General features: G+C 43.5%; 1 protein-coding gene across 1 annotated transcript in view; it reads right to left on the reverse strand.

Annotated features, from left to right (window-relative positions):
- The window catches only part of LOC147727987 (estradiol 17-beta-dehydrogenase 11-like), a 287,990-nt gene extending 268,023 nt beyond the window's left edge, over nt 1–19,967 (reverse strand). The window contains exon 1 of the mRNA XM_086961899.1: nt 19,644–19,967. Coding sequence (XP_086818025.1) covers nt 19,644–19,853 — 210 coding nt within the window. The 5' untranslated portion in view covers nt 19,854–19,967. The remainder of the gene's footprint in view (nt 1–19,643) is intronic.
- Between the last annotated feature and the right edge of the window lie 4,871 nt (nt 19,968–24,838).

Consider the following 24,838-nt stretch of genomic DNA (forward strand, 5'->3'; position numbering starts at 1 on the left):
TTTAATCCGTATGCCAGGCTTCAAATGTTGGATAAGGAATCAGGACGCATTAAGGTGGCTAGAGGGACAAGGCAGGGTTGCCCCTGCTCCCCAATTCTGTTTGCTTTATAGTTCAATAGCTTGGGAAAGAAACGGGCCCCTGAATGTAGGATAAACTGACCCTGTCAGGGAATTACAACAATGGTAGAAAGGAACACCTGGGCACGGTGGATTTCACTTAACACAGGCACATCAATTCTAGACATTAATAAAAAAACAGCTTATAATTTGGTAGTATACATACTTAATTTATTTTTCATTTTTTAGATTGTACTCTTTTTTTATTACAAAAATGAATATGCTAGTATTGACACATTTTTCTAACACACAGAATGTACTTATCTTTTTTTCTTGTCACTTGATACACATTATTTTTGCATTCTGTAAACCAACTTTTTAATTTTCAGGAAAATCACAGTTGTCTTATTTTTCAATTCAATACTATAATCAAAAACATTTACACAATATCTGTAATCAAATATAATGTAATCAATATCTAAAACTATTGATCAGATTAATAATATGAGGAGACTGGCGGCTTGGTGTCAAACTACGGGCGTTTCGGCATAGGCCTTTGTCAGAACTCCGTCTCAGTGGTTGCTAATGGGTGTATGCGTTATAGAGCTTCCTGAGTCGTCTTTGGCAGGTGATGTTCCTGCTGTTACAATATAGTTGCTTTCATATTTTAATTTCCTCTTAAAGATTAGTAGCACTGCATGCGTTTTTTTCTGTCTTAATCTTTTTATTTAATAAACAACGCTTTTCGGGCCGACGTCGCGAAGTAATCAGTAGTCCCCAGGAATAAAATAAATAGTGCAAAGTGTTTAAACACATTTATCAGGATAAACAAACAATCCTTAGTTATGCAGATATATACCTTGTAATTTGTGTCACTTTGTTGGTAAGTTCAATGCATTCGCGGAATATGTGAGACTGGAAAACACTCTGTGTCAATGGGTGTGCTCTTCTCCGAGCCTCAGAACTACTGTGCCCTGGCACACGAAAGACGAACACTTGAAAAACAGCTTGTTGAGTCAAACTGCTCATATTTGTGCTACCTTTGTAGGGAATTATTAATCCTCATGAGCTCAGCTGAGCATTTGCTGGTTTTCATGGTGGGATTTCAACATGTGACCAATGCTAAAACTATGTGTATATTAGAGTATATATTGGGACTCTGCCTACTACCAGGGTGCAGCACTCTTTTACTGTTGTATTGGGGATTCCCTTGTCTGCTATCCCTGTGATTCAGATACTGTTCATTTTGTCAATAAAATGCTTAGATTCTACCACACCAAGAGACAGAGCTCTTTTACAATAGGCATGTCATTTAGGCCTTGTCCATTATTCCGGGCTGCAACACTTTGCTTGTCTGTGAAGTCAGTTTAGATGTGTGCAGAGGGGATGCAGTATCTTCATACACAACATAGACCAATTTACTTTTGAGATTTATAAAGATCTCTGTGTTTCTCTTCAATTACTTCAGAGTGCTATAAGAGGTAACAAAGGGAGATACAGTTCAATCAGAAGGGCTTTCTTATAGTCTGTCATTGTGGCCACTGTGATGGATTAAATTCAACTGCATGTCCATAAAGCTCAGTCTTAAGAGGTTTTCTGAATCTTAGGGGGCTAAGTTCAGATCTCAAGTTGGGACTGAAAGCATTCCGCAGTCCTGTGCTTTATACTCACCAGATTCTACCTCTGTGTTTCATACTCTTATTTGAGTGTTGACGGATCAAGTGGGTGGTCAATGGTTTGAGATTATTGGCTTTCGTGTAAGGCAGCGTCAGGTCAGGTCAAATGTTCTTTATTCGGTTCTTTTTGCAACCATAAAAAAGTCATCAAAAGTTACGTGAAGAAACAAGCAATATATAATACAATTCATAATAATAAAATTCATAATAGCTAGTGTAAACTAGGAAATAAAATGGTATTTCTTCACGTAGCAGCAAATCACTATTTTCCAAGTGTGGACAATAGTTAAAATGTTGTAACATTGATCATCAATCAGCATACAAACAATACAAATATAAATGCTAAAAAGAGCGCGGTGTCCTCATAAAACCTTGAAATTCAGAAGCAATTCATAAGGGATCAAATAAAACAATATTGTAGGTGACCATTTACAAGTAAATAAAATCATTTCCCAACTAAATTCCGTAAACATACTGCTATAGAAATATATCTATACACCATTAGACATGTATTTCATTGTTCAAAACCTGGAGATGATAGAAGGCCGGCCAGCACTTCCTGACGTTTGGAAATCTTAATAGGGGGATTAGAAAATCCCTCCTCGTTTAGTGTAGAGTCGACAGAAGAACAAAAAGTGCAACATGTTCTGGACAGATTTAGAGTCACATAGACATGGTTCGAGTTCAGCATCACAAAAAACTTTATGAGGATAAGAGGCCAAGAAATGTGCAATGCTGAACCTGAATCTAATAAGATAAAACATTTTTGAGTGACAAAGGAAGAAGGAGAGATAGGGCTCTAGACATGGAGAGCAGACTAGAGGCAAATATTCCAAAACTCTCTTCTTCCCAATCTCCAGAGGCTCACTGGACTTCTTTAAAAAAGGGTTTCAAAAACTGGGTTTTTGAAATCTTGGCAATTCTTTCAGGGTTATAAAAATATTCCATTATCCCCACTGTCTCCAGCTGCCTTTTTATGTAATTCAGCCGTTGTATCTTCTGCATGTGATCAAGGCTAAAGCAATCCAATATTATTGTAGGGTTGAGGGCTGGCTCATCTTTTGCCCATACTGAGAGCCATAGCAAGGTAGGAGTAATTTGTATCTGGTGGCTTAGAAGAGTCAGACCTGGTTCCTTGTGACAAAGAATTTTTGGAAGACTGTTTGGGACTGTTAGTAATCATCTGAGGAAAATAGGATATATGATTAAACAACTACTGCCTAAACAACGACTTCCTTAACCACAAAGGCTAAACCACAAACAATGCCAAACCACTACATTATTAACAACAAGTTCCTTAACCACGAAAAATATTCAAATGTAATGGCTTTCCAGAGTCAAACATTCAGAAAGCTTCAGTAAACATTTATTTTATTAGAATGTTCTCCTTTTGTTGTTCGGTCTTATAATATAGGTGCATTTCTCCAGTAAAATAATATTTTTTTTTACAGCATTACACAAATTCACTCTTCAGAATTTAGCTGCTGTCATATAGCTACCATAGACTCAAACCGCCTGAACAAATGTTTCCTTCTTTGACCCATAATAATGCCTGCATGGCCTTCGATGCTTTCAGCGCCTCATTCTATCTTAGTAGGAACAGATGCCTGAAGGATACCTTTGTGTGCTTGCTTGATTTTCAAATGTATTGACTGAATGTCCGGAAGTTTGTTCTGATAATTCTTGTTAATGACATCTTCAATGTAAGGATGACAAACAAGTCGCTCGAAAGCAATAGGCTCCTTTATCAACTGAGCCCAGTTCAAGGAATATACGTGGTAACTGCTTTTAAAAAGTTGCATCTTTGTTCTGCTCACTAAAATTTCTTTAGTTGTCTCCTTTATCACTTGTTCCTAGCAAGAACACTGTAAACAGAGCTGACAGGGAAATGAGGGTCTTATTACCTTCTCCCCCTCTTTTGCTGGGTGCAATTCGTCAATTAGCTTAAGAGACTTAAGTAAGCATTCAAATGCCTCATCTGCCAAGAGTGGGAACCAATCTGGAAAGGCTTGTCATTGTAATTACAATAGTGCCATCTATGGCCAGTCACAAGGCCTTTTTTCGTGGTTTAGGAAAGTTGTTGTTCAAGTAAGTTGTAGTTAAGGATGTTGTGGTTAACCATTTCCATGCTCATGACGGCTCCACACCGTCATGAGCCACGGGCGGTGTGTGCTCATGACGGCATGTAGCTGTCATGCAACTGCCGCTTCGCCCATGCTCTGCCTACGCGGCACTAATTCCCCACCTGTGCAGGTGAATTATTGAGTGGGCAGGGTCATGATGGCTCCACGCCGTCATGAGCACACGCCACCCGTGACTCTTAATGGCGTGGAGAAGTCATGAGTAAGGGAGCGCCAAGCCCACCCACTAGCCCCGCCCACGCCACGGCCGAATTCACGCCAAGTTGTTGTGGTTGTTTAGGATTCGTTGTTCAGGTCAGTCGTTTTTAAAACTTCGTTATTAAGGCTGTTTCCCAGGAAAATATTCTCCACTGCCTGAAGGCAAGACTCCAGCCACATGCAAAGTTACAGAGCACGAGGGAGCCTTATAGATGTTAATAATTGAACCAATAGGTCTGGATCCTAATTTCTTTATAAACCTGAGCAGTGCCTCCAAATTTTGATTGAGACTACTAACCCTAATTTCAACCAAATGATGCCCTGAACCTTTCTGGACAAAGGGGACACCTAAGTATGAAAAGGTTGGAGCATAAGACATCCTCTCATCATTAATAAAACATGATTATTTTAAAAGGGGGGGATTTGCCTACCACTGTGGTATAAGACTTGGCCGTATTGGTCTTTAATCCCAAATCAGACATAAAATCCTTAAATCTGGTAACAAGCGTTTGCAGGCCCACACCGGTTCTAGACATCAACACCCAATCATCGGCATAGAGTAACGCCGGAAGATTTCTAGTACCTGTCTTGGAGACATGAACATGCCCTTGGTTAATATACCTTTCCAAATCATTGATATTAAGACAGAATAAAAAAGGGGCAAGCACGCACCCTTGGCGTACCCCACGGTTCATGGGTGAGGTGAGTTCCCCAACTGCCCCGTACCTGACCCTCCCAGTCACATCCTGATGCATCTGTGCTAGGAAATGAACTAGAGCTGTGTCTATGCCCAGATCCAGCATTTTCCCCCATAGGTTCCCTCCCTTCACCCAGTCAAATGCTGATGTAAGGTCCATAAAACCGAGATAAAGGGAACCATTCTTAACTGTTGTGTGCTTGCTTATGACCAGGTGGTGGTTGAGAAACTGCTCAACAGTTCCCAGGCCCCTCCTGAAGCCATACTGTATATTGGAGGACTTCCCACTTTCAGTTACCCAGGTCTCCACACGGTGTAGAATGACCATGCCCATCAGTTTACATGTGCAAACAATTAATGAGAAGGTAGCATCAGTTTGGTTGTATGTTCTTACTTTGCATTCCGTTGCAACGCATGCCTTTACCATGCATGCGTTACAATGGAATGGTATTTCTACGCATTTGCTTTTCCTCGAATTCTTCCGTTGTGATGTCATACGTCGTTAAGAGGAAGCAGAAGTTTTTTCCGTTTTCTCTTAAACAACGTTGATTGCCTGCATATCCCGACGTGACTTCTGGTGAGTTTTATTTATGGGGGGAGACCCCCCCCAAGCCACCTTTTTGTACTTTTAACCTTTACCACATATGCCTTTACTACATACCTCATAGTAAAGGTATGTGTGGTAAAGCCTTTCCTGGTAAGCACGCATGCGTTGTACTGCATGCGTGGTTAAGGTATTCGTGGAAACGGTCGCATTGTAGTGGCCGTTTCCCCATCAGTTTCAGAATTTTTCTGGCCCTTTGTGTCTGTGAGCCTTATAGACATTGCAGAAAACCATGCATTTGATCTTGGCTTCTACTGGAACTTTATAGATAGTCTTCTGGGCCAGGCATGAACTGGTCACATTTGAGGAGGTTTAAGTATTTTGCAATGCAGTTCGATAGCCTTTGTAGACTAGTGGTGAGTTTCTTGAGCAGATTGGTGTAGGGTATGTTGCAGCAGACCAAGTATCCCAAGGCAAGGGCTTTTATCAGCTCCTCCCCCCCCCCCCCCCCCGCTCCCCCCAGCGGTCAGAGAGTTGGAAACTAATATTTTTGATCACTGCCTTAGCTTTGGGGAAAACGAAAGTTCGGAATCATAAAGTATCCCCAGTCTATTGGCTATTTTGGGCAGTAGAAGGAGAGATTCTTAGTCCTACAGAAGTGGGATGGGCTCAGTTTAATCCATTACAGATAGCTCAGCTTTGACTCTGTTTCTGTAGAGGACGTTTGTCTTCATCCAAATAAGAACATGGCACAAGTAGAAGTGAATCAGCAAACATTTTGAAGTTTACATGTTAATGATTGAATGACGGAGCCAGGGGACACACTGCAATATTACTCCATACTTAAAACAGACATGAGACTTGGGGAATCCCACCGGCTTTTTGTGGCTGTGGTTGGAGAGAAAAGGTGGAATCTGTGGCACAACTGAATCAAGTATGACAATTAATTGTTCCAGCATTTTCATTGGTCTTATGTGGTCAACAATGTCATAGTGCACAAAGCAGCTGTGCAGAATAACAGCTGTTTTCTAGTAGATCTACTGCACTTGTTTAGGTATTAACAGAGAGTGTTTTTCACCTTCTGAAATAAATGGCATCATGTACAATTATATAGCTTGGATTGTGTGGTGTCTAATGACATTGTGGCCGCCCTCAAAGTACACAACCCTGTTCCCGGTATATACAAATATCTCAGCTTGCAAACATTACATTTCTAAAAGAATGTGTTTGCAAAAACAGATCAAAACAAGTCTTACCATTAACACGCAGTAAGACTTGTTTTGATCTGTTTTTGCAAACACCTAGTTCCTAATAACTGGAACCTTATCTACACCCGAGAGCTCCTATCTGTGAACCGGGCTGAACCCACCTCAGGTAACCCTGCTACTATGGTGCAATAGATGCTGGCTGGCTGTCCTTTGAAACAATCCAGCTCAACTCATTTCTCAAGTTACACTTTAATGTTGGCTGCTGTCCATTATTTCCACATCGTTTAGCTCTTAATGTGTTCGAAAACACGCTGTCAGCCTGCTCACTAAAACCATTTATAAATTACTATTTGGCTCCAAATCGGCAGTCTTCTTCTCAGACAGACTGTAAACTCTATTTCAGTTTTTCTTTCACAACCCCCTGTGTGGAAATAAACATGGTCTGACTAGGAGTGACCTAGTGAATTGCAGACTTTGTAATAAATGTGTCTGTGCGGGAATCGCAATTATAAGGGGTGCACACTTAGTGTGCATACCGGGTGCGAGTCCCCCTCCCATAAAAGACATGAAACAAGTTGTTGTCGTTCACCGCGTAGTCTTTTATTGAATCTTAAAGCAGTGTCATTAATCCTTTATTCATTTCGGATTATTAATCCTTTATTCATCTTGCTTATGGTAAATCTTTAAAATACTTTGCTTATAAATAAATCTCAAGGTTGTACATTGTCATTAGATTTTAAACCCACTCTCCAAGGGGCCTTTCCTTAACCTTTGGGCTGTGCCAGCAGGCCACAACCAAGATAGCCTGCTCTCCTTAAGTTGACCGCCCTCCGGTCAACGGAGCCGCAGGTAAATAATCAACCAAGGTAGCCTGCTCTCCTTAAGTTGACCGCCCTCCGGTCAATGGAGCCGCAGGTAAAAAATCAACCAAGATAGCCTGCTCTCCTTAAGTTGACCGCCCTCCGGTCAACGGAGCCGCAGGTAAATAATGTGCCTCCATGAGACAACCATACTGGGGCATACCCCCTTCAATGTTATAAACATATACCAAGGCATCTTGGGTAGGGGAGGAGAGGTCAAGGACCACCAGCAGGTCAGTCCCCCCTCTCCCGCCAGCCCAGAGCCCCACAATGACTGCTTGCCCTTTCCAAGGGGCATCCAGTCCATACCAAAATGGAAGTCCACCGCCTTTTCTTGCCTGGGACCCCGCCATGCTCTTCCTTGTTGCAGGGATGGGTGGGTGGGTAATTCTTTTGCTGGTCTGCTGCCGGAGCTGTAGGGAGAAGACAAAGAGGATTAGCTCTGCCTCCCCCGAGGTTTTATACCCTCGGGGGAGGGAAGGTCGCCCTGCCTTCCTGGCGACTCTGGTCTCCCATGATAGGTTCAGTTGGACCTGCTTCGCTGGCTGCTCCTCCCCTGTCCTGCTGCTGCCTCCAGGACATCCTGCTGGCCTCCCGCCCCAGATGCCCACTAAGGGCGCCACGCCCCTAGGAGCGGGTGGCGCCGTCACAGTGTGCATACCGGGTGCGAGTCCCCCTCCCATAAAAGACACGAAACAAGTTGTTGTCGTTCACCGCGTAGTCTTTTATTGAATCTTAAAGCAGTGTCATTAATCCTTTATTCATTTCGGATTATTAATCCTTTATTCATCTTGCTTATGGTAAATCTTTAAAATACTTTGCTAATAAATAAATCTCAAGGTTGTACATTGTCATTAGATTTTAAACCCACTCTCCAAGGGGCCTTTCCTTAACCTTCGGGCTGTGCCAGCAGGCCACAACCAAGATAGCCTGCTCTCCTTAAGTTGACCGCCCTCCGGTCAACGGAGCCGCAGGTAAATAATCAACCAAGGTAGCCTGCTCTCCTTAAGTTGACCGCCCTCCGGTCAACAGAGCCACAGGTAAATAATCAACCAAGATAGCCTGCTCTCCTTAAGTTGACCGCCCTCCGGTCAACGGAGCCGCAGGTAAATAATGTGCCTCCATGAGACAACCATACTGGGGCATACCCCCTTCAATGTTATAAACATATACCAAGGCATCTTGGGTAGGGGAGGAGAGGTCAAGGACCACCAGCAGGTCAGTCCCCCCTCTCCCGCCAGCCCAGAGCCCCACAATGACTGCTTGCCCTTTCCAAGGGGCATCCAGTCCATACCAAAATGGAAGTCCACCGCCTTTTCTTGCCTGGGACCCCGCCACAGGGCGAGTAGCTTACTGGCGCGCTCGCCCTCCCCCCGACCTAAAAATACTTTGTTGCTGGGTGCCACCTCGCACCACACCCTGTTCCTGTATCAATTCATAGCTGATGACTCACAGGGCCTGCCAACAGTAACGTAAGAGGTAGACAGTTGATAACTTAACTTCAACCTGACTGCAACTTCTTGCAGTGACATGCCTTCCTTGTCAAGCTACCTGGCAGCACTGATCCTCAGTTAAATTCATAGATGATTGCAAGCTTGGGGAGCATCTGGGAATTCTATGCTCTAGGAGGTTCTTTACTCCATTATCAAATGTGATACCCAAGGGAAGATGATGCAAAGAATGAATAATGTGACGCATGCCCCGCGGCTGATGGAGCCTAATCTTAGCTAATGGGGTATTGCAGTGAATGTAACATCCGACACTTAGTAACTGCGGGTGGTCACATTAAGAGCATTATATCCAAATGAATGCATACTTTACCCCCTTACAATGTGAACGCCTTAACCATGTACATATAAGCTGCTTCGGTAAATTATCTGATTAACATCAATTAATCATAGTAACGACATACCATGATATTAATAACCCAATTATTCGTAGGGAAACAAATTAATGTTTTCTTCCAGGAAATGAGGTTATCCGTTATTGAGACTAAGGTAACGTATAGCTAATCCATTGGTAAATGAGCCATGAAACCCAATGCCAGCCACCTTTTGCACTTTCACCGTCAGGGCATGTAACCCATAAACACATAGGTCCGACATTTAAAACACCATGCCCAAACCAACCACGCTCGTGTGACATGGACGCTTCCAGAGAGGCACATTTGCTTTGGCAGAAAGTGGCAACTTTCTACATGTGCGGCTCTTTACAATGACTTAGGATGTGGACTGGATACTAACACGTGGTTGGGATTAGTTCAGGCCTTCCTCGCATAACTTTGGTGTACATTATTTACTATGTACTGTCCAAGACACCGGAGAAGAAAGATGCGTAAAGAACAACCCGAAGAGGAGCTTAGAAATGTTATACCCTGCAGTAAATGCTTCCTCTACTTTTACTATACAAGGTTTGCTTTACATGGTATAACCTACCTTTGTACATGCAACCGCTGTGTACTAAGGAAAATAATAAACAACGACCATGGGCCATTTGCTTGTATGCCAATTTTCCTGTTTAAAAAGGGGGGGGGATGCGACACCTTACCGCGTATTGAGTGTACTCATGACGTCAAGATTTATAAGAATACCTCGCTAAGGATGCCTGGTCTAACAGATTACGTAAATCATTGCAATACAAACCATGCAACTGGCGAAGATCCAATACTTGTCCCTTTAAGAAATTGTTTACCGATTTATAATGAACGGGATCGCCCTGGGCCTATGAGTCCTTAATGCGCAAGGGTACATTACCTGCTTGAAGCCCACCCATATAATAACGGCATTTAAGAACATTGTTTGAAATATTGAGAACAGGTCTAGTGTAAATGTTTACCAAGTATTTTGTTAATGGTAACCCTCTGGATTTGAGTCCTTTCGGAAGGGCTAATAGAGCCAAGACACCAGGTAACGATCTGCGACATAAACTGATTTGTTGAGGGAAATTGTAAGCCTAAACTATACCCTGCCTCCAAAGTAAGCCTGCCTGCTCTGTGCCAAGCTACCACAGGGTGAGAAGTGTGGCTCAAGTGGTTGGAGTGGCAGACCCCGATGCAGAGATCCGGCCCGGACCAGGGTTCAATTCCCCGCCTCGGCGGGTCTTGGGCTCAAATATCCCTGGACCTGACAATTCTCGCCTCGGTGCCCACTCCAATCATGGAGTCCCACTCCGCAACTCTGGGCAATAGCCTGCCTAATCTCCAAAACGGCCCCTCGCCGCGGGATGCCTGGCTTTCGCCTTGGGGCTGCCCAGTAATGGGCTATCTCGCAGGGGATTACCCGGACGGGTTGCCCAAGCAAGCGCTGCGACGCTTTCGGGCAGCCATGCGCTTTACAAATCAAATTTCATTCAATCAACTCTTTGACGTAACTGTTCTTCAATTATGAACATAACTGCATCCAAATACCTATACATGAATACGTAATCATTCTATCTTAGCGCCCGTTCTCCAAGGGTCCTTGCTTTAATCTTCGGGCTGCGACAGCAGGCCACACCAAGATAGATAGCCTACTCCCCCTTACTTAAAAAAACCCTCAGATTAACGGGGCTGCCGGTAAATAATCGATAACTGACACCACCTGTGGCAACCAACGGCTTCCGGGTAGGGAAGGAAATACAGGACCACCAGCAGGTCAGCCCCAAATCTCCCGCCAGCCCGGAACCCATATGCCTTAAAAGATAGGTGAATGCTAACGCTCTTCAATTTAAATGGGAAAAAATAACATCATAGACACTCAAATGCCTTATAAATATGCCCCAAACAACCTATGAAGCTATAGCAGTACATATCCAGAAATGTAATTGATTTCAAAAAACGTTTTTAAACACAACATATAAATCAATTAGACAATGTGGATTTTCATGTGATGCAACTTGTTGCGAGCACTATATAAATTAAGTCTGATGTTGTTCCTAACGAAAATGAATTCTCCTACTAAGCACCTGCCCATTTATAGATATATAGCTCATTACGTGTACGTGCACTCAAGTGAAGTAACCCAAGTTCGGCTAGCTTTCATTGCGTGGCTCAGAAAGGAACCAAAATATTGTTCAGCTGGGAATTGCAGGAGAAAGTAGCTGAATGTAAATGGAACAAAATAACGCCCTCACTAAACAAACTTGCAGTTTACAATGACGTTGAACATAAATGTATATGTGCAGCCCACAAAAAGTATTTAACAGCTTATTCCCGTACCCGCCGCATCAAGCTCGGTTCCCTGGCCTAGTCCTAAGCAGGCCCATTGCATCAGAACTTAATGATTTTTTAGCGGAAATCCAGTCATATATTCCGTTTTATTTACAAGGGGCTTTTATGCCGACACCAAGTTCTGCATGTCAGGCACAAACGTGGCGCCGTCTTTGAGCGGGCACTTCCTGTAACCTCGCACCGGGTCAGAGGTGATGATCAGGCCCTTTTTAACAGAGCGATGCACAAAGTACATGCTCCTCTGTGAATTAAAGAATACATTTACAGTTTTACATAGGCATGGAATGTGGATGATAACATCTTAAGGTAGCAGAAGACAGATTGTACCCATATACAAAGAGAATGGCACCCTGCCTGTTTTGCAGCTGTGAGCCCGATGCCTATTCCCCCGGGAGGTGTTTTACCGCTGGTCTCGAGTGACTGGAATGACCGTAAAACATTTTACGTGTCATCCGCCTTTGTTTAATGTAACGTTTGCTTTTTTAAAAAGGGGGATCCTAGCGTTTTACATAGCACTAATTACGCTACCTGAGGACACATTATTCATTTTTAGGCACGGAAAGATTAAGTAATTTGCCCGGAATCACAGTAGATTTTTGTGCCCTAGTGACTACGCTGTGAGGCCCTCTCCTTTCCTCCATGTGCAGCGACCCCAGCTTCTACTGTAATTCTTTTGCTGGTCTGCTGCCGGAGCTGTAGGGAGAAGACAAAGAGGATTAGCTCTGCCTCCCCCGAGGTTTTATACCCTCGGGGGAGGGAAGGTCGCCCTGCCTTCCTGGCGACTCTGGTCTCCCATGATAGGTTCACTTGGACCTGCTTCGCTGGCTGCCCCTCCCCTGTCCTGCTGCTGCCTCCAGGACATCCTGCTGGCCTCCCGCCCCAGATGCCCACTAAGGGCGCCACGCCCCTAGGAGCGGGTGGCGCCGTCATTACTACAACTCATGGTTAACGGGTGTGATCAAATCTGCACCATTGTTAAATATTGGCAGTTCCAGACAACTGGAATTTAACAGGTGAAAGTGCACAGTAAATACCAGGATATAGGAATTTTGGCGCACTCAGCAGCAAAATCTACCAGTTATGCCTCATTTTTATGGACCAAATATGAACCAGGCGTTATTCATGGTGCCCGATGAATTTCGAACTGCTCAGTTTCAGATTTTATGGGGTTTGAGAATGGTCACGTCATCTGACCCTGGGGCACTTTGTACTCAGGCCTTTAGAGAGAATAAAACAGGAAAAAAGGTAGGCTGTACTGCACAGCTAATTAAAAATTTAGGCGGATATGCAGTAACGTTTTAAGGCCTGGATAAAGTGGGACATCGCCCAGGAACCCAACCTTCAAAAGGGACCAGGAAGCTCCTTCTAAGGTTCCTTGTTCATACTTCTACATCGCTAACTCTACCTCTCAAACTACTCTCTCTACCCTCTATTTATCCCTACTCTCTCTCATTACCCTGCTCACTTACTACATCTCATTGCTCTTCCATGTCATATCTTATTCATCTGCGTCACCTCTCTCCCAACACCATCTTTCCCGTTACCTCACCTCTCAATTTCATGCTCAATCTCTCTCTACCACACTGCCCTTTACTTCACTCTCACCCATCACTACCTCACTGTTCTCTGCCTCACCTTCTCTTGACCTCATTTCATTGTCCTCTTTACTTCACATCTCTCTTACTACCTCCTCACTTCCCCTCTTATCTCTACCTTTAAGAGACTAGTCTCTCTGGGCCCGATTCACAGAACTAACTTAAGACAAAATCCTAAACTTACTACTTTTGGTATTCACAGAAGTTAGGATTTTGTCTTAAGTTTGTCTTAAGACAGACTGAGAACAAAATCCTCACTTAAGTCTGTCTTAAGTTTGCCTTAAGACAAATCCTAACTTCTGTGAATACCAAAAGTAGTAAGTTTAGGATTTGGTCTCAAGTTAGTTCTGTGATTCGGGCCCTCAGTTTTCCTCAGCATTCGTTTACTACTCCACCCGTCCATCTGTCTTTCTAGCTCTGTTCCCTTTGCCTCACCTCTCTCTCTACCTTGATCCTCTACAGCCTTTCTTTCTCTACCGCTACCACTTTTTCTCCACTGCCTCTTTTACTCTGTAGATTGTAACTTTATCTCTTTCTGCCTCCCATTTCTCAGTAGCTTCTATATTTAATTTCACCCACTCTACCTTACATTTTTCTGTCACCGTATATGTCTCTTTACCTCACTTCACCACTGTGTGCCGCAACCTGTATATTACTGTATCAACCTCATCTCTCTTTCTCTGCCTCATCTCTTATTATTTCTCCTCTCCCGCCTTTACACCTCATCTTTCATTCTACCATTCACAAGTCTCTCTATCTTTCTCTATTGCCCCACTCCTCTCTTTTTCTGACCTTTTTATACATTGCTTTTCCTTCTGCCACTCTGTAACTAACTACTTTCTTTATCTTTCATATACTTTTCTCACTACCTCACTTCTATTCCTCTCTGTATTTCACCCTCTCCTTTTCTTTCATCTCTTAACTCTCTCTTTATTGCTCCCTTACCCTTTACTCCCTCTATACCCCTTCCCCAGAAACGTGAACACAGCCAAGCCCCTGGCGTGTACTGTGTCTAAAAATATCAAAACAGGCAGGCTCTTATATAACAACATCTGGCGTAGGACAGGGCGGGCCTCTCCCACTTTTGGGCCCCATGTCATTGCAAAATGGCGGCTACGCCTCTGTGTCCCGAAAGTCCTCATTGCGGCGCTGTTTTCTTGGGTGTAATTATGAAAACAGGAATACAAAATGAGCACAGAATGTACAGTGCACGCAGCATTAGGCTGCATTAAGGTTGTTGCAAGCGAAAATAGGAATTCCCGCGTGTTGGTAAATGACAATTAAAATGATTCGTTTGGACAACGCAATAAAATGAATGTGTGACGTTACATCGCAAACTTTTACAACGCACACCGTTACAACGCAATTTTTACAACGCAGATACATTTACAACGAATGCCTTTACAACGCATGACATTACATAGCAGATGCTATTACAACGCATGCCATTACAACGTAAGTATAGGTAATTATATTATTTTTGTTAAAAATGTATTTAATTAAAATTAAATTATTTAATTAATTATATTATTTTTAAATAGTTATTTTGGACATATATATATTTTTACAAATAGTTTAGGTATTTTTTAAAAAAAATCTTAACTAAAAAAAATAAATAATAATAATTTAATACATTAAATTATTTTTAAATAATTATTTAATAACCCTAAAAATACCCCTGTACCCCAAAACCCAAACCCAACCCTGAACCCTAAAAATAACCCTGTACCCCAAAACCCAACCCTGAAACCTAAAAATACCCCTGTACCCCAAAACCCAAACCCAACCCTGAACCCTAAAAATACCCCTGTACCCCAAAACCCAAACCCAGCCCTGAACCCTAAAAATACCCCTGTACCCCAAAACCCAAACCCAACCCTGAACACTAAAAATACCCCTGTACCCCAAAACCCAAACCCAAACCCTGAACCCTAAAAATACCCCTGTACCCCATAACCCAAACCTAGCCCTGAAACCTAAAAATACCCCTGTACCCCAAAACCCAAACCCAACCCTGAAACCTAAAAATACCCCTGTAACCCAAAACCCAAACCCAACCCAGAACCCTAAAAATACCCCTGTACCCCAAAACCCAAACCCAACCCTGAACCCTAAAAATACCTCTGTACCCCAAAACCCAAACCCAACCCTGAACCCTAAAAATACCCCTGTACCCCTAAACCCAAACCCAGCCCTGAACCCTAAAAATACCCCTGTACCCCATAACCCAAACCCAGCCCTGAACCCTAAAAATACCCCTGTACCCCAAAACCCAAACCCAGCCCTGAACCCTAAAAATACCCCTGTACCCCAAAACCCAAACCCAAACCCGAACCCTAAATATACCCCTGTACCCCATAACGCAAACCCAACCCTGAACCCTAAAAATACCCCTGTACCCCAAAACCCAAACCCAACCCTGAACCCTAAAAATACCCATGTACCCCATATCCCAAACCCAACCCTGAACCCTAAAAATATCCCTATACCCCAAAACCCAAACTATATATATAAAATTACTTTAAATTATTTATTTTATTTATTTTTAATATTTTTGAAATTAAAAAAAAAGGTTAAATAAAATGATATACTTACCTATACTTACGTTGTAATGGCATGCGTTGTAATAGCATCTGCTATGTAATATCATGCGTTGTAAAGGCATGTGTTGTAAAGGAACCTGCGTTGTAATGGTGTGCGTTGTAACGGTGTGCGTTGTAATAGTTGCGTTGTAACGGCTGTTTCCCCAATAAAATATACACACATCTGTGAACATGCAAAATATTAAAAACCTCACCTGCAATTGGTAAAGAGCCTCCAGGCTACTCTAGCCTAGGGGTTGCACCATGGATAAAAAAGGAACTCAATGCTTTTCTGTTTCCTAGGTAGGTTTGGGCTATACATATGTTTAAATGTATACAAAAAATGCATACATGCATATGGTTATAGTAAAATTAATCTGTGACGTAAGACACTCATGGGAATGCTTAGACTCAAATGTCGATGCTAAAACTTTTTCGGATATTTTGGGAGGCTGCTATACCACTCGGACAACAAGGAGAACACCCTTCAAACAATCACAGGGGCACCATCTGCAAATGATTCCTGCTCAAGCACAACACAATCATACATAGGCACACCTCAAGAGCCAAACCTGCCACTTCTCCATAGATGCCCGGTGGCACAATGCAATGGGAAGGAGTTGTGTCTTCCAGTCTCACAAGCGAACAAATTGGGGGGACCACAGGGGTTGACATCGACTAACAGACTAAGCACTTGAGGCAGATGCGCACTTGAGGTTGTAAATCATGAGATTTATTGATAGGAGAATGGGGTATGCGAGTTTCATCACTTACACAGGTACTTCATGGAGGGGACATTGCAGGTGAATATCTATGCCATTCATATGTATGTATCTGTGTGTCACTACAACAATAAGTGCATCCTGAAAGCACTGTATCCAACATTCATCTTATACCTAGCTCTCTTTGCGCGAGCTAGGTTAGTCAAATGTGGGATATGGTGACCATAACACTGACAAAGCCTTCTCTTCTGCTTGCAGACACATCCTCCATCAAGGTTGACAACTGATATATAACCAGACACCACAGAGTTGCTGGCCGCCTCTGGCTACGATTACTGTATTTCTCAAGCTTTTCATTGTCGCGGCTAGACGCATAGGACTGTGCCGGCCATGACAGACTTCAAAGACATGCCAGTCACAAGAGTTTACCCCCTGCTCCATCCTGTTCATATGATAGAAAGGGGGCTGTTCTGCAATATTGTTGTTTGACACAGTGACTCAGAGGTGTGCATTTCTTTCTGTGTTTCATGATGTAAATCTGCAATTTTTGTATTGAAGCAAATTCTGGGGGTCAACCTGCGATCATCCTAGAAGGTGCCATTTCACCGTGTGAACCGCTCCGTTGGAGCAGACATCATGGCAACCTCAATATTTATCTCGTTCTCCCTAGATACAGTCTTCGCGTGCACAGGTCCAGCACTCAAGCTAAACATCTTCATGGACCAAATGTTCCACTAGCGCCAATGTTATGAGAGTACAAAAGGGCAGGAGTGCCATGGAGCATAACATTGCTCAGGCTGCAACCTTGATGAGGTCATACTGGCTATGGGCATGGGTGAGTAGAGTGACCTGCATGGGGTGGGCACTGGCATTGGGGCTATTTCCAGGCAAAAGGGTCTCTAGGAGAGTAGAGTATGGGCAGGCCATCAATACAGCAGGCTCATCTCTAGTGGATACTGTGCCAATGGGGTACAGTCCATTCATGGAGGTCAAAACCAGCAGGACATGGATGAGGTCTCAGAGAGTGATGGTGTGTAAGCATTCCAGGGTAGGAGAGTGAACAGTGCCAGTCAGAGGTCAGCTGTTTTGGATGGAAAGAGTACAGGCAGAGTTTTGTGGGTTTCAAAATGGAATAATAGAGAACACTGAGGTCAGTGTTTTGGCGCATTATCAGAGCTGTGTGTTGGCCCTAGCAGTGTAATTTAAATGATGATGTGGACCATTATAGAGGTGCATTTGCAGTTTTATTTTGGGCTCAGTATAGAAATAGTTGATGTGTGGGTTTGGATAGTGGGGAATTAGCTTGGGTGCATCTTGGGGTAGGTGAGCGTGTTCAGGTTAGGACATATGTGATGTGGTGAAGGAGAAAAGAGTGAAGTGTAAGTGATAGAGACATATGGCCTGGTTTAGAGTTTGGCGGACAGGGTCCACCTTCCCTCAAACATGATGGAGTACCATGTCTTTCAAGCTCCCGGTCTGCCAGCTCCATTTAGTCTCATGCAGGCTGTCAACTTCTCATCACAGGTGCCACGGTCGGCTCTGTTGATGGAAAGTTGAACCCGATGCCTGATGGAGTGCTGGTGGTCGAAGTCAAGGCATCAGGCTGCCCGCCCCATTCAGGGTATATGTTCTGATTAGATATGGCCTGAAGTCTTTTATTACTGCCTGTCACCACCAGAGAAAACCTGGAAAAAAGAAAAATTAAAATCATGACTCACAGACCTAAGGGGAAAAACTACTTGGGTGTGGTGGTTATTAGTCATTCAATTTTCAAAACATGCGCATAATGTATATGCTAATAAAACTGCAACAACTTTCTCCATCAACTTGTGTTGTGTCGGTTATTGGTGGAGTGGTGTGTTGTATGAAGAAAGATCTGGGGCTGGGCCGATATTGGCACTAAGCAATCAGCAACATCTCCGCCATTTGCCTGGTGCGATTTTCACTTCCCATGTACGATTGCTGGCTATTTTGCGCCTGCAGCTAGGTCTGATGTGGAGTTGGTCGAAAACACACAACCTCAGACTTGGGTAGGAAGTGCCAAATGTTGTTATTGTTGTATGTACTTTATTCGATATAAAAATATCATAAAAGCATGTACTAACGTGATTTAGCAATCAAAGAAAACCATCATTACATACAACTGATGACAATAATAATTTATCTAAAAAGTCATTAAAAAAATGTATACAGTATATACAATAAAAACACATGTCATATAATGGGCGCAATAATACGGATTTGGGACCCTTGAATCACTAACTCTTGTTGTGTTTTAGCAGCTGAGTACGTATCAACCAGGCGCTGCCCAAGTATTTGGCTACCGCACAGGTCATACTGAGAGAAGGAGGATCTGTTTTAAATGTGCGTAAAAATGTAGCAGAGAGTGCGATGGCAGCTTTGTATTCATTGGAACATTACTATGGTGGAGAACATGCTGCCAGTGGGGTTTAATAATGTGCAATGGTGGCCACAAAACAATGGCCTCACTGGAGGACAGTGTCCCACAAGCATACAGACAGTAAATGCTGAATTATCTGGTCTTATGTGGCATGGTAAAGGCACGTGTTTTTCTGGAACAAAGCAAGAGACTGGCATTGTGCGTAGTCTGAAACTGCAGACGTGCAGGCACCCAGTAAAGCCACCGGACATGCCGTCAACAACATCATCCTGTTAAGTAAGCACTAAAAATACAATTACACTTACCTCTGGGCAAACGCCTCCATTCCACTTTCTTAAGGTGTCTGTGGAGTTGTAGATTCTTTTAGAGACTCAGGGGCAGATTTACAAGCCCCCTGCGCCACTTTAGCGTCACTTTTCCCATGTTAAAAATGACGCAAAAGTGGCGCAGGGGGCTTGTAAATCTGTCCCTCACTCTGCTGCGTCCAAACGTGAGTCAGCACCATCTAAATATATTACGCCAGCAAGGTAGCTCAGTGGGCTAAGGGCTCGACTCTGAAGTATGTGGTGACCTATATGCCACAAGTTTGAACCCTGGCAGCTGTTTTTCATCTGTTCGAGGGCGCCGCTCGTTTGGGCAATAGAACGCTTGGAAAGGGCAGACGCGCAGCATGACTTTCTTCCAAAATATAGACGGCCTTCCCTCAATAAGGAATATAAATGCGTATTATGGGCAAGCCACGCTCGGTATCTTACCTTACTGATGTCCCACAGGACCAGGGTGCTGTTAAGTCTGGCAAACTCGAGGGCGGTGAGCTGGCCAATCCCATGGCCCGCTCCGGTGATCAGGACAATCTCGCCATGGACAGATTTCCTCTTCGCTGGAAGAAAAAGTTTAACAAAAGACTCCAAAAAAGAGTATATTGCTATGAAAAAAAGAAACAGACATTCTAGAAAGATATGCATTGCTTCTTGAGTGCATGCACCAAACACGAGTGAGAGTAGCACTGCGGGTGAAGAGAAAACACGAATCAAGTAAGGTCACTTTACAAAGCTGCTGCCAAAAACTGCTGAAGCAATCCCGTGACGCTTGCCAACTGCTGCCAAGCCAAATGGTTTTAAATAATCGACTCCTATCTGAATTCAATTAAACACCCACACACACCCAAACACACACAAACACACACACTTTCTCTCTCTAGCTCTAGGGAAGTAGTGGGAAGGGCTCAGTGATAAAAGAGAGCGGGAATTGTATGGGTGGGCTAGGAGGGCTAGCCTTCCCAAGCAGGGGTCAAAGCAAAAGGCTGTGTACCCAGTTACTAGTGGCCAGGTGGCACTAACCTTTAGCTATACCTTGTCCAAGTTACGGGGACCGCAGCCACTCAAGTTGAAAGTTATTCAATTCAGGTGAGGTCCAGCCTCCCACAGTAGGTCATCAGTAGGATAAAGAATTTCTCTTTCCCTCTGCCTCTCTCAGTCTCCATCTACTGTCATTCACTTATGGACACAGTAAGACATTTTTTAGACTTTTCTTCTAATATTTTGCTAATGGTATTTTAGGCAACAGTGTTTTCCATTAGGGGTTCTTCTGGGCTATGTTTTCAGTGAATGGGTCTTCAGAATGACCAGAGTGTTGTTGAGATGGTATCTGATGCTTACCGAGTATAAATCTTTCCTAACTGTATTGTCAGCTCTGATATTTTATTTTATGCTGTATTTTTTGTTTTCAGTTTTTGGTTGTTCCAGAGCAGGGTTTCTCCAACCTTTTGTGAAGAAAGAAAGAGCTACTTATGTTCAACAAAATTCACCACGAGCTACTAACATTATTCGTGTTGTAATGGTAACCACATAGACAAGATTACATTAGTGGTCACCTTATGCAAGGCTACCAGCCATCATCACCTCGGTGCATTGAGAAGGGTTGCCAGAAGTAATGCAAAAAAGGCAATGTCAGCTTGGAGTTCTTCTACGTCAGTAATACATGCCAGCCACATGTGCAGTGCCCCTGGCACAAAAGTAAGAACATTAGTAATCTGTCTCTCCACACGTTTATCACTCAAAATCAGCTTTAAATATATTTTCGAAAGTCAGACAATTGTCTCCTAATATTGGCTTATGAGTTCGAAAAAGGGAAAGTTTTTTGTCTTGGAAAGCACAGTTTTGTCATTAATTTAACCACACAAAAGGTTCTAGTTTAGTAGGCTTGGATGCACACAGAAGAGCTACTTACAGGTAATTGGAGAGCTACCAGTGGCGCATGAGCTACTCCTTGGGGTAGCCTGTTCCAGAGTCTGCCCTCTACAGGCATCTATTGACGGATCCCTTGCAGCATATTTCGAGATGCCTAAGGTGAGTGTCAATGTATTGTTCAGAAAATAATGCTATATTAGAGTTGGGAGGCAGGGTTAATGCTTTCCTCTGGGTCTCTGGCAGAACAGCACTTCTGCTTGAGGTTCTAAATAATCTTGATGTTCACCCTGGTTGGGTGGCATTATTTTTAATTGGTGTTCGATTGATGGGTTTGTGGCTCTGGCAGTCACATCTTATTTCGCTTTGTGTCTGACATAGCCTTTTTTTTTTGTTTGGGGGATGTTTGTGGATTCTGAAAAAGAGCTAAATTGTTGACGCAGGATCTGTTTCATCTCCACAATGGCACTATGCACATTTATACCACAGTCTGTGGCAGTGACTTTATTTAGCTCTGCTAGCTTTGGAATGTCATCACCCCTCTAATGAGGCAGAGGTCAAAGCAGTTTCTGGGCATCCCAAACATATGACTGTGGTTTTGTGATTGCAGGCCTTTGAAAGCACAAGATACTTAGTGCTGTGAAACAATCACCAACTGAGACTAGGATTACTCTCTGTGGTGTTGGAGACAAATTGCTGGTGGTGCAGCACAGATTTATTTTTCTGTTTGTCGCTGCTTTCTTTTTGGCTATTCATAAATGTATGAAGAGTTTGGATCTGCCTGGGCATGGTTGATTTTTTTCGGTAGTATATGGTTGCATTTCGGTTGTGTGAGTGATTTTACAATACTACAAGGCCTGTTTGGTTCTCTGACATTTGAGGGGTTTGTTTTCTGATTGGCCTTGTAGCTCGTCTTGACTTTTGGCATTTTTAGGTCTCAGTGGTCTATTGTGCCTGCTTTAATGACCACCTATTTGTGGCTGGGTAAGTCTGTTCACAAGCAGACCTTGCAGGGCTGTATACGTTTTAATGGATGCCTTGACTCACACCAGGAGCCAATGCTGACTCCAGAGAATGATTAATACCCTCTCAAAACATCAGCCGAGGTGTAGAAAATGTAATCCAGGGAAATGCAATGTCATACTAATCTTGGATTGTGAGGTACACGAGTGCTATTTAAAAACATTCTGTTAACATTGATTTTATTTATAAAAAGGTAACCACGCTTTCTCATATTTCACTTGCAGATATTTTGTTGCTTCTGTTGCTGTTCCTACAAGGTCTGAGATGGAAGTAAATATTAATCCTACGTGCTTCTTCATATTTTGTTTCTATGTAAAATTAAGTGACATTTGAATAAGATATGAACAGATACAAGGCCAAAAACCATTGGTGATAACTAACCCTGCCAAGTACCAGACATCAGGGGTTAGATTAACGGATGTTAGTGCTTGTGCTCACATCACCGTACCAAAATGTGAGAATGAAGGGTTTAAACCACTGATGTTTGTCAAAATAATTTTAATCTTGAAAATATTTTGACCCCAATTGATTTATTTCCAGGTCTTAATGGTGCTGGCTTCAACTGGTCATTTTTGCCCACCTCTGCAGCCAGTTAATATATTTTGGTTTCTGAAAGGGAAAAGAAAATCAATTAAAACTATCGCCAAGAGCTTTATTAGATAGCACTGCAGTCTGTGGGGTGGGAGTTAGGCTGGTTGCAAGAAGAAGGTACGGAAAAAGAAACTTGCAAGAAAAGTGTGCATGAGAGAAATAACATTTGTTGAGACGAAGGGGAAAGAGACATTTACACACAGAGGAAGCAGAGGACTTAGAAGGGAAATGAAGAGTATATAAGATAAGAAAGGTGGGATGTGAGAGGAGAGCAGAAGAATAAACAATGTGAGATTGGAAGAGATAGAGGGAGAGGTAAAAGCTGCATGGGAACATTGAGGGTGCAAAAAGGACCCTGTGAGAGGGTTGGAGACTAAGAGAGTTGAGGACGAGTGATAGAGTGACAGTCAATGGCAATCCCATAGAGGTTTGTGGGGTTCCTTATAGGGTTTAGGATTAAAGTCCCAGGGGCAGTAATACTTTGCTATCATCCTCATTTTTTCATTCGATCTGACCCAATATGAATTCTAGGCCTGGGCGTAGTTCACGAAGTAGCGACACGCGTAGCTAAGCGAAGTACACTTCGCACTACGCGAGCTACACGTAGCTTCGCAAACTGCATAGTGCACTGTGCAAGATGCTGTTTGCACTGATTGCACAGTGCCGGATGCCGCTCGAGTAGATTTCTACTCAACAGCAGCTTTCTCAACCCGGAGTGGTAGTTTCTCATCGCGAGCATTCGCAAGCATACGCGACCACTCGCAATGAGAAACCTGACCTCCCTGCGTTGAGAAGCTTCCCGGAGAGGTTTATTTTCCAAGCTCATGATCGGCAACTTGATGTTGCTGATCGCGAACGGGGATTAGTCTTGCCGGGATGTCATTTTGTTTGCTCGCAGTCGCCAACTTGACGTTGAAGACCACGTGCAAGCTAAAAATGACCGCTGCACTACGCTACGCTACACATGTTTGCACTGTGCTACATGCAATTTGCGTAGTGCGAAGTAGCGCAAAGTTCGCAAACTACGCAAGCATAGCGTAGTGCTTTGCCCAGGCCTAATGAATTACTGTACATAAGACTCGAGTCAGTAGTCCGGTGAGTGGTGCTATATTCTGTTGGGTGACAAGGGTGCACCCAAAGCACATCTGTTCTCATCAGTGACTACTATTTCCATGAACCGGCTGTGACATGGCTAGCAGTTGGTGATAGATGATTAATAATCGTGGGGAACAGGCCTCTTTAACTACACCACTGTGGGGAAAGCTCCTGCCATCTCTGTTTCTGTTTGGTCTTTCTTGACTGAGCCCACTAACTCCCTGATTGTAGACGGTATGTGTGTCTTTCTTGGGTACAAAACGGGGGGTTTCATTGGTGTCTCGCTTGTTTGCATGCAGTCCTTATGGTTGTAGATTGATCTACAGGGTTTAGTGTTAGTAAGAGAAGCTGCTGTCCTTTTCCCTACCTCTCCTCCTTGCCTTGCTCTTTCATTCCCTCCCACAGTTACAGCAGACAGCATTGTGATCCCAGGTGTATGTGTCTGGGTTTAAATCACATAAACTTACATGGAGCAGGAAAGTACCTTTATGTTCACCGTTCCTAGAGCAAACCGTTTCCAGCAGGTTAGGCTATAGTTGTGATCAAATTTGCACACCCATGGACAGATTTAATAAGCCCTTGCTTCTTGTTGCATTGCGCCAAGTAAGGCAAGGCAAAACAAGGGCTTAAGTGAGATTTACAAAGCCATGTAAAGACACCTTGCTCGGCTTTGCATGGATGAATAAATCGAGAAAAGCTTAATGTAGCGCAAATTGCTGTCTTGTGTTACTCTTCTTTGGGAAGGCTTTCCATTTTTGGAAGCGAGGTGTTCCCATGCATCCACCCATGGATTTTGATGCAATCGCAGATTTACTAAGGTTGGTAAACCTAGGATTGCATCAAAATGGAACTACATCCCAACAGAGGCTTAATGAGGAGAAACATCTTTAACCCCTCCCCTGCTGATGACGGAACCGCTCCGTCATCAGCCGCGGTGGCGCTGTGCTGATGACGGAGCAGTTCCGCATTGGCCCGCCCGACGCTCCTGCGCGGCGCGGATTCAGCGCCTGCGCTGAGCGTTCTATTGAGCGGGCGGGGCCATGACCGAACCGCTC

This window comes from Lissotriton vulgaris, chromosome 3_1, assembly GCF_964263255.1.
Source record: "Lissotriton vulgaris chromosome 3_1, aLisVul1.2, whole genome shotgun sequence".
Lineage (NCBI taxonomy): Eukaryota > Metazoa > Chordata > Amphibia > Caudata > Salamandridae > Lissotriton > Lissotriton vulgaris.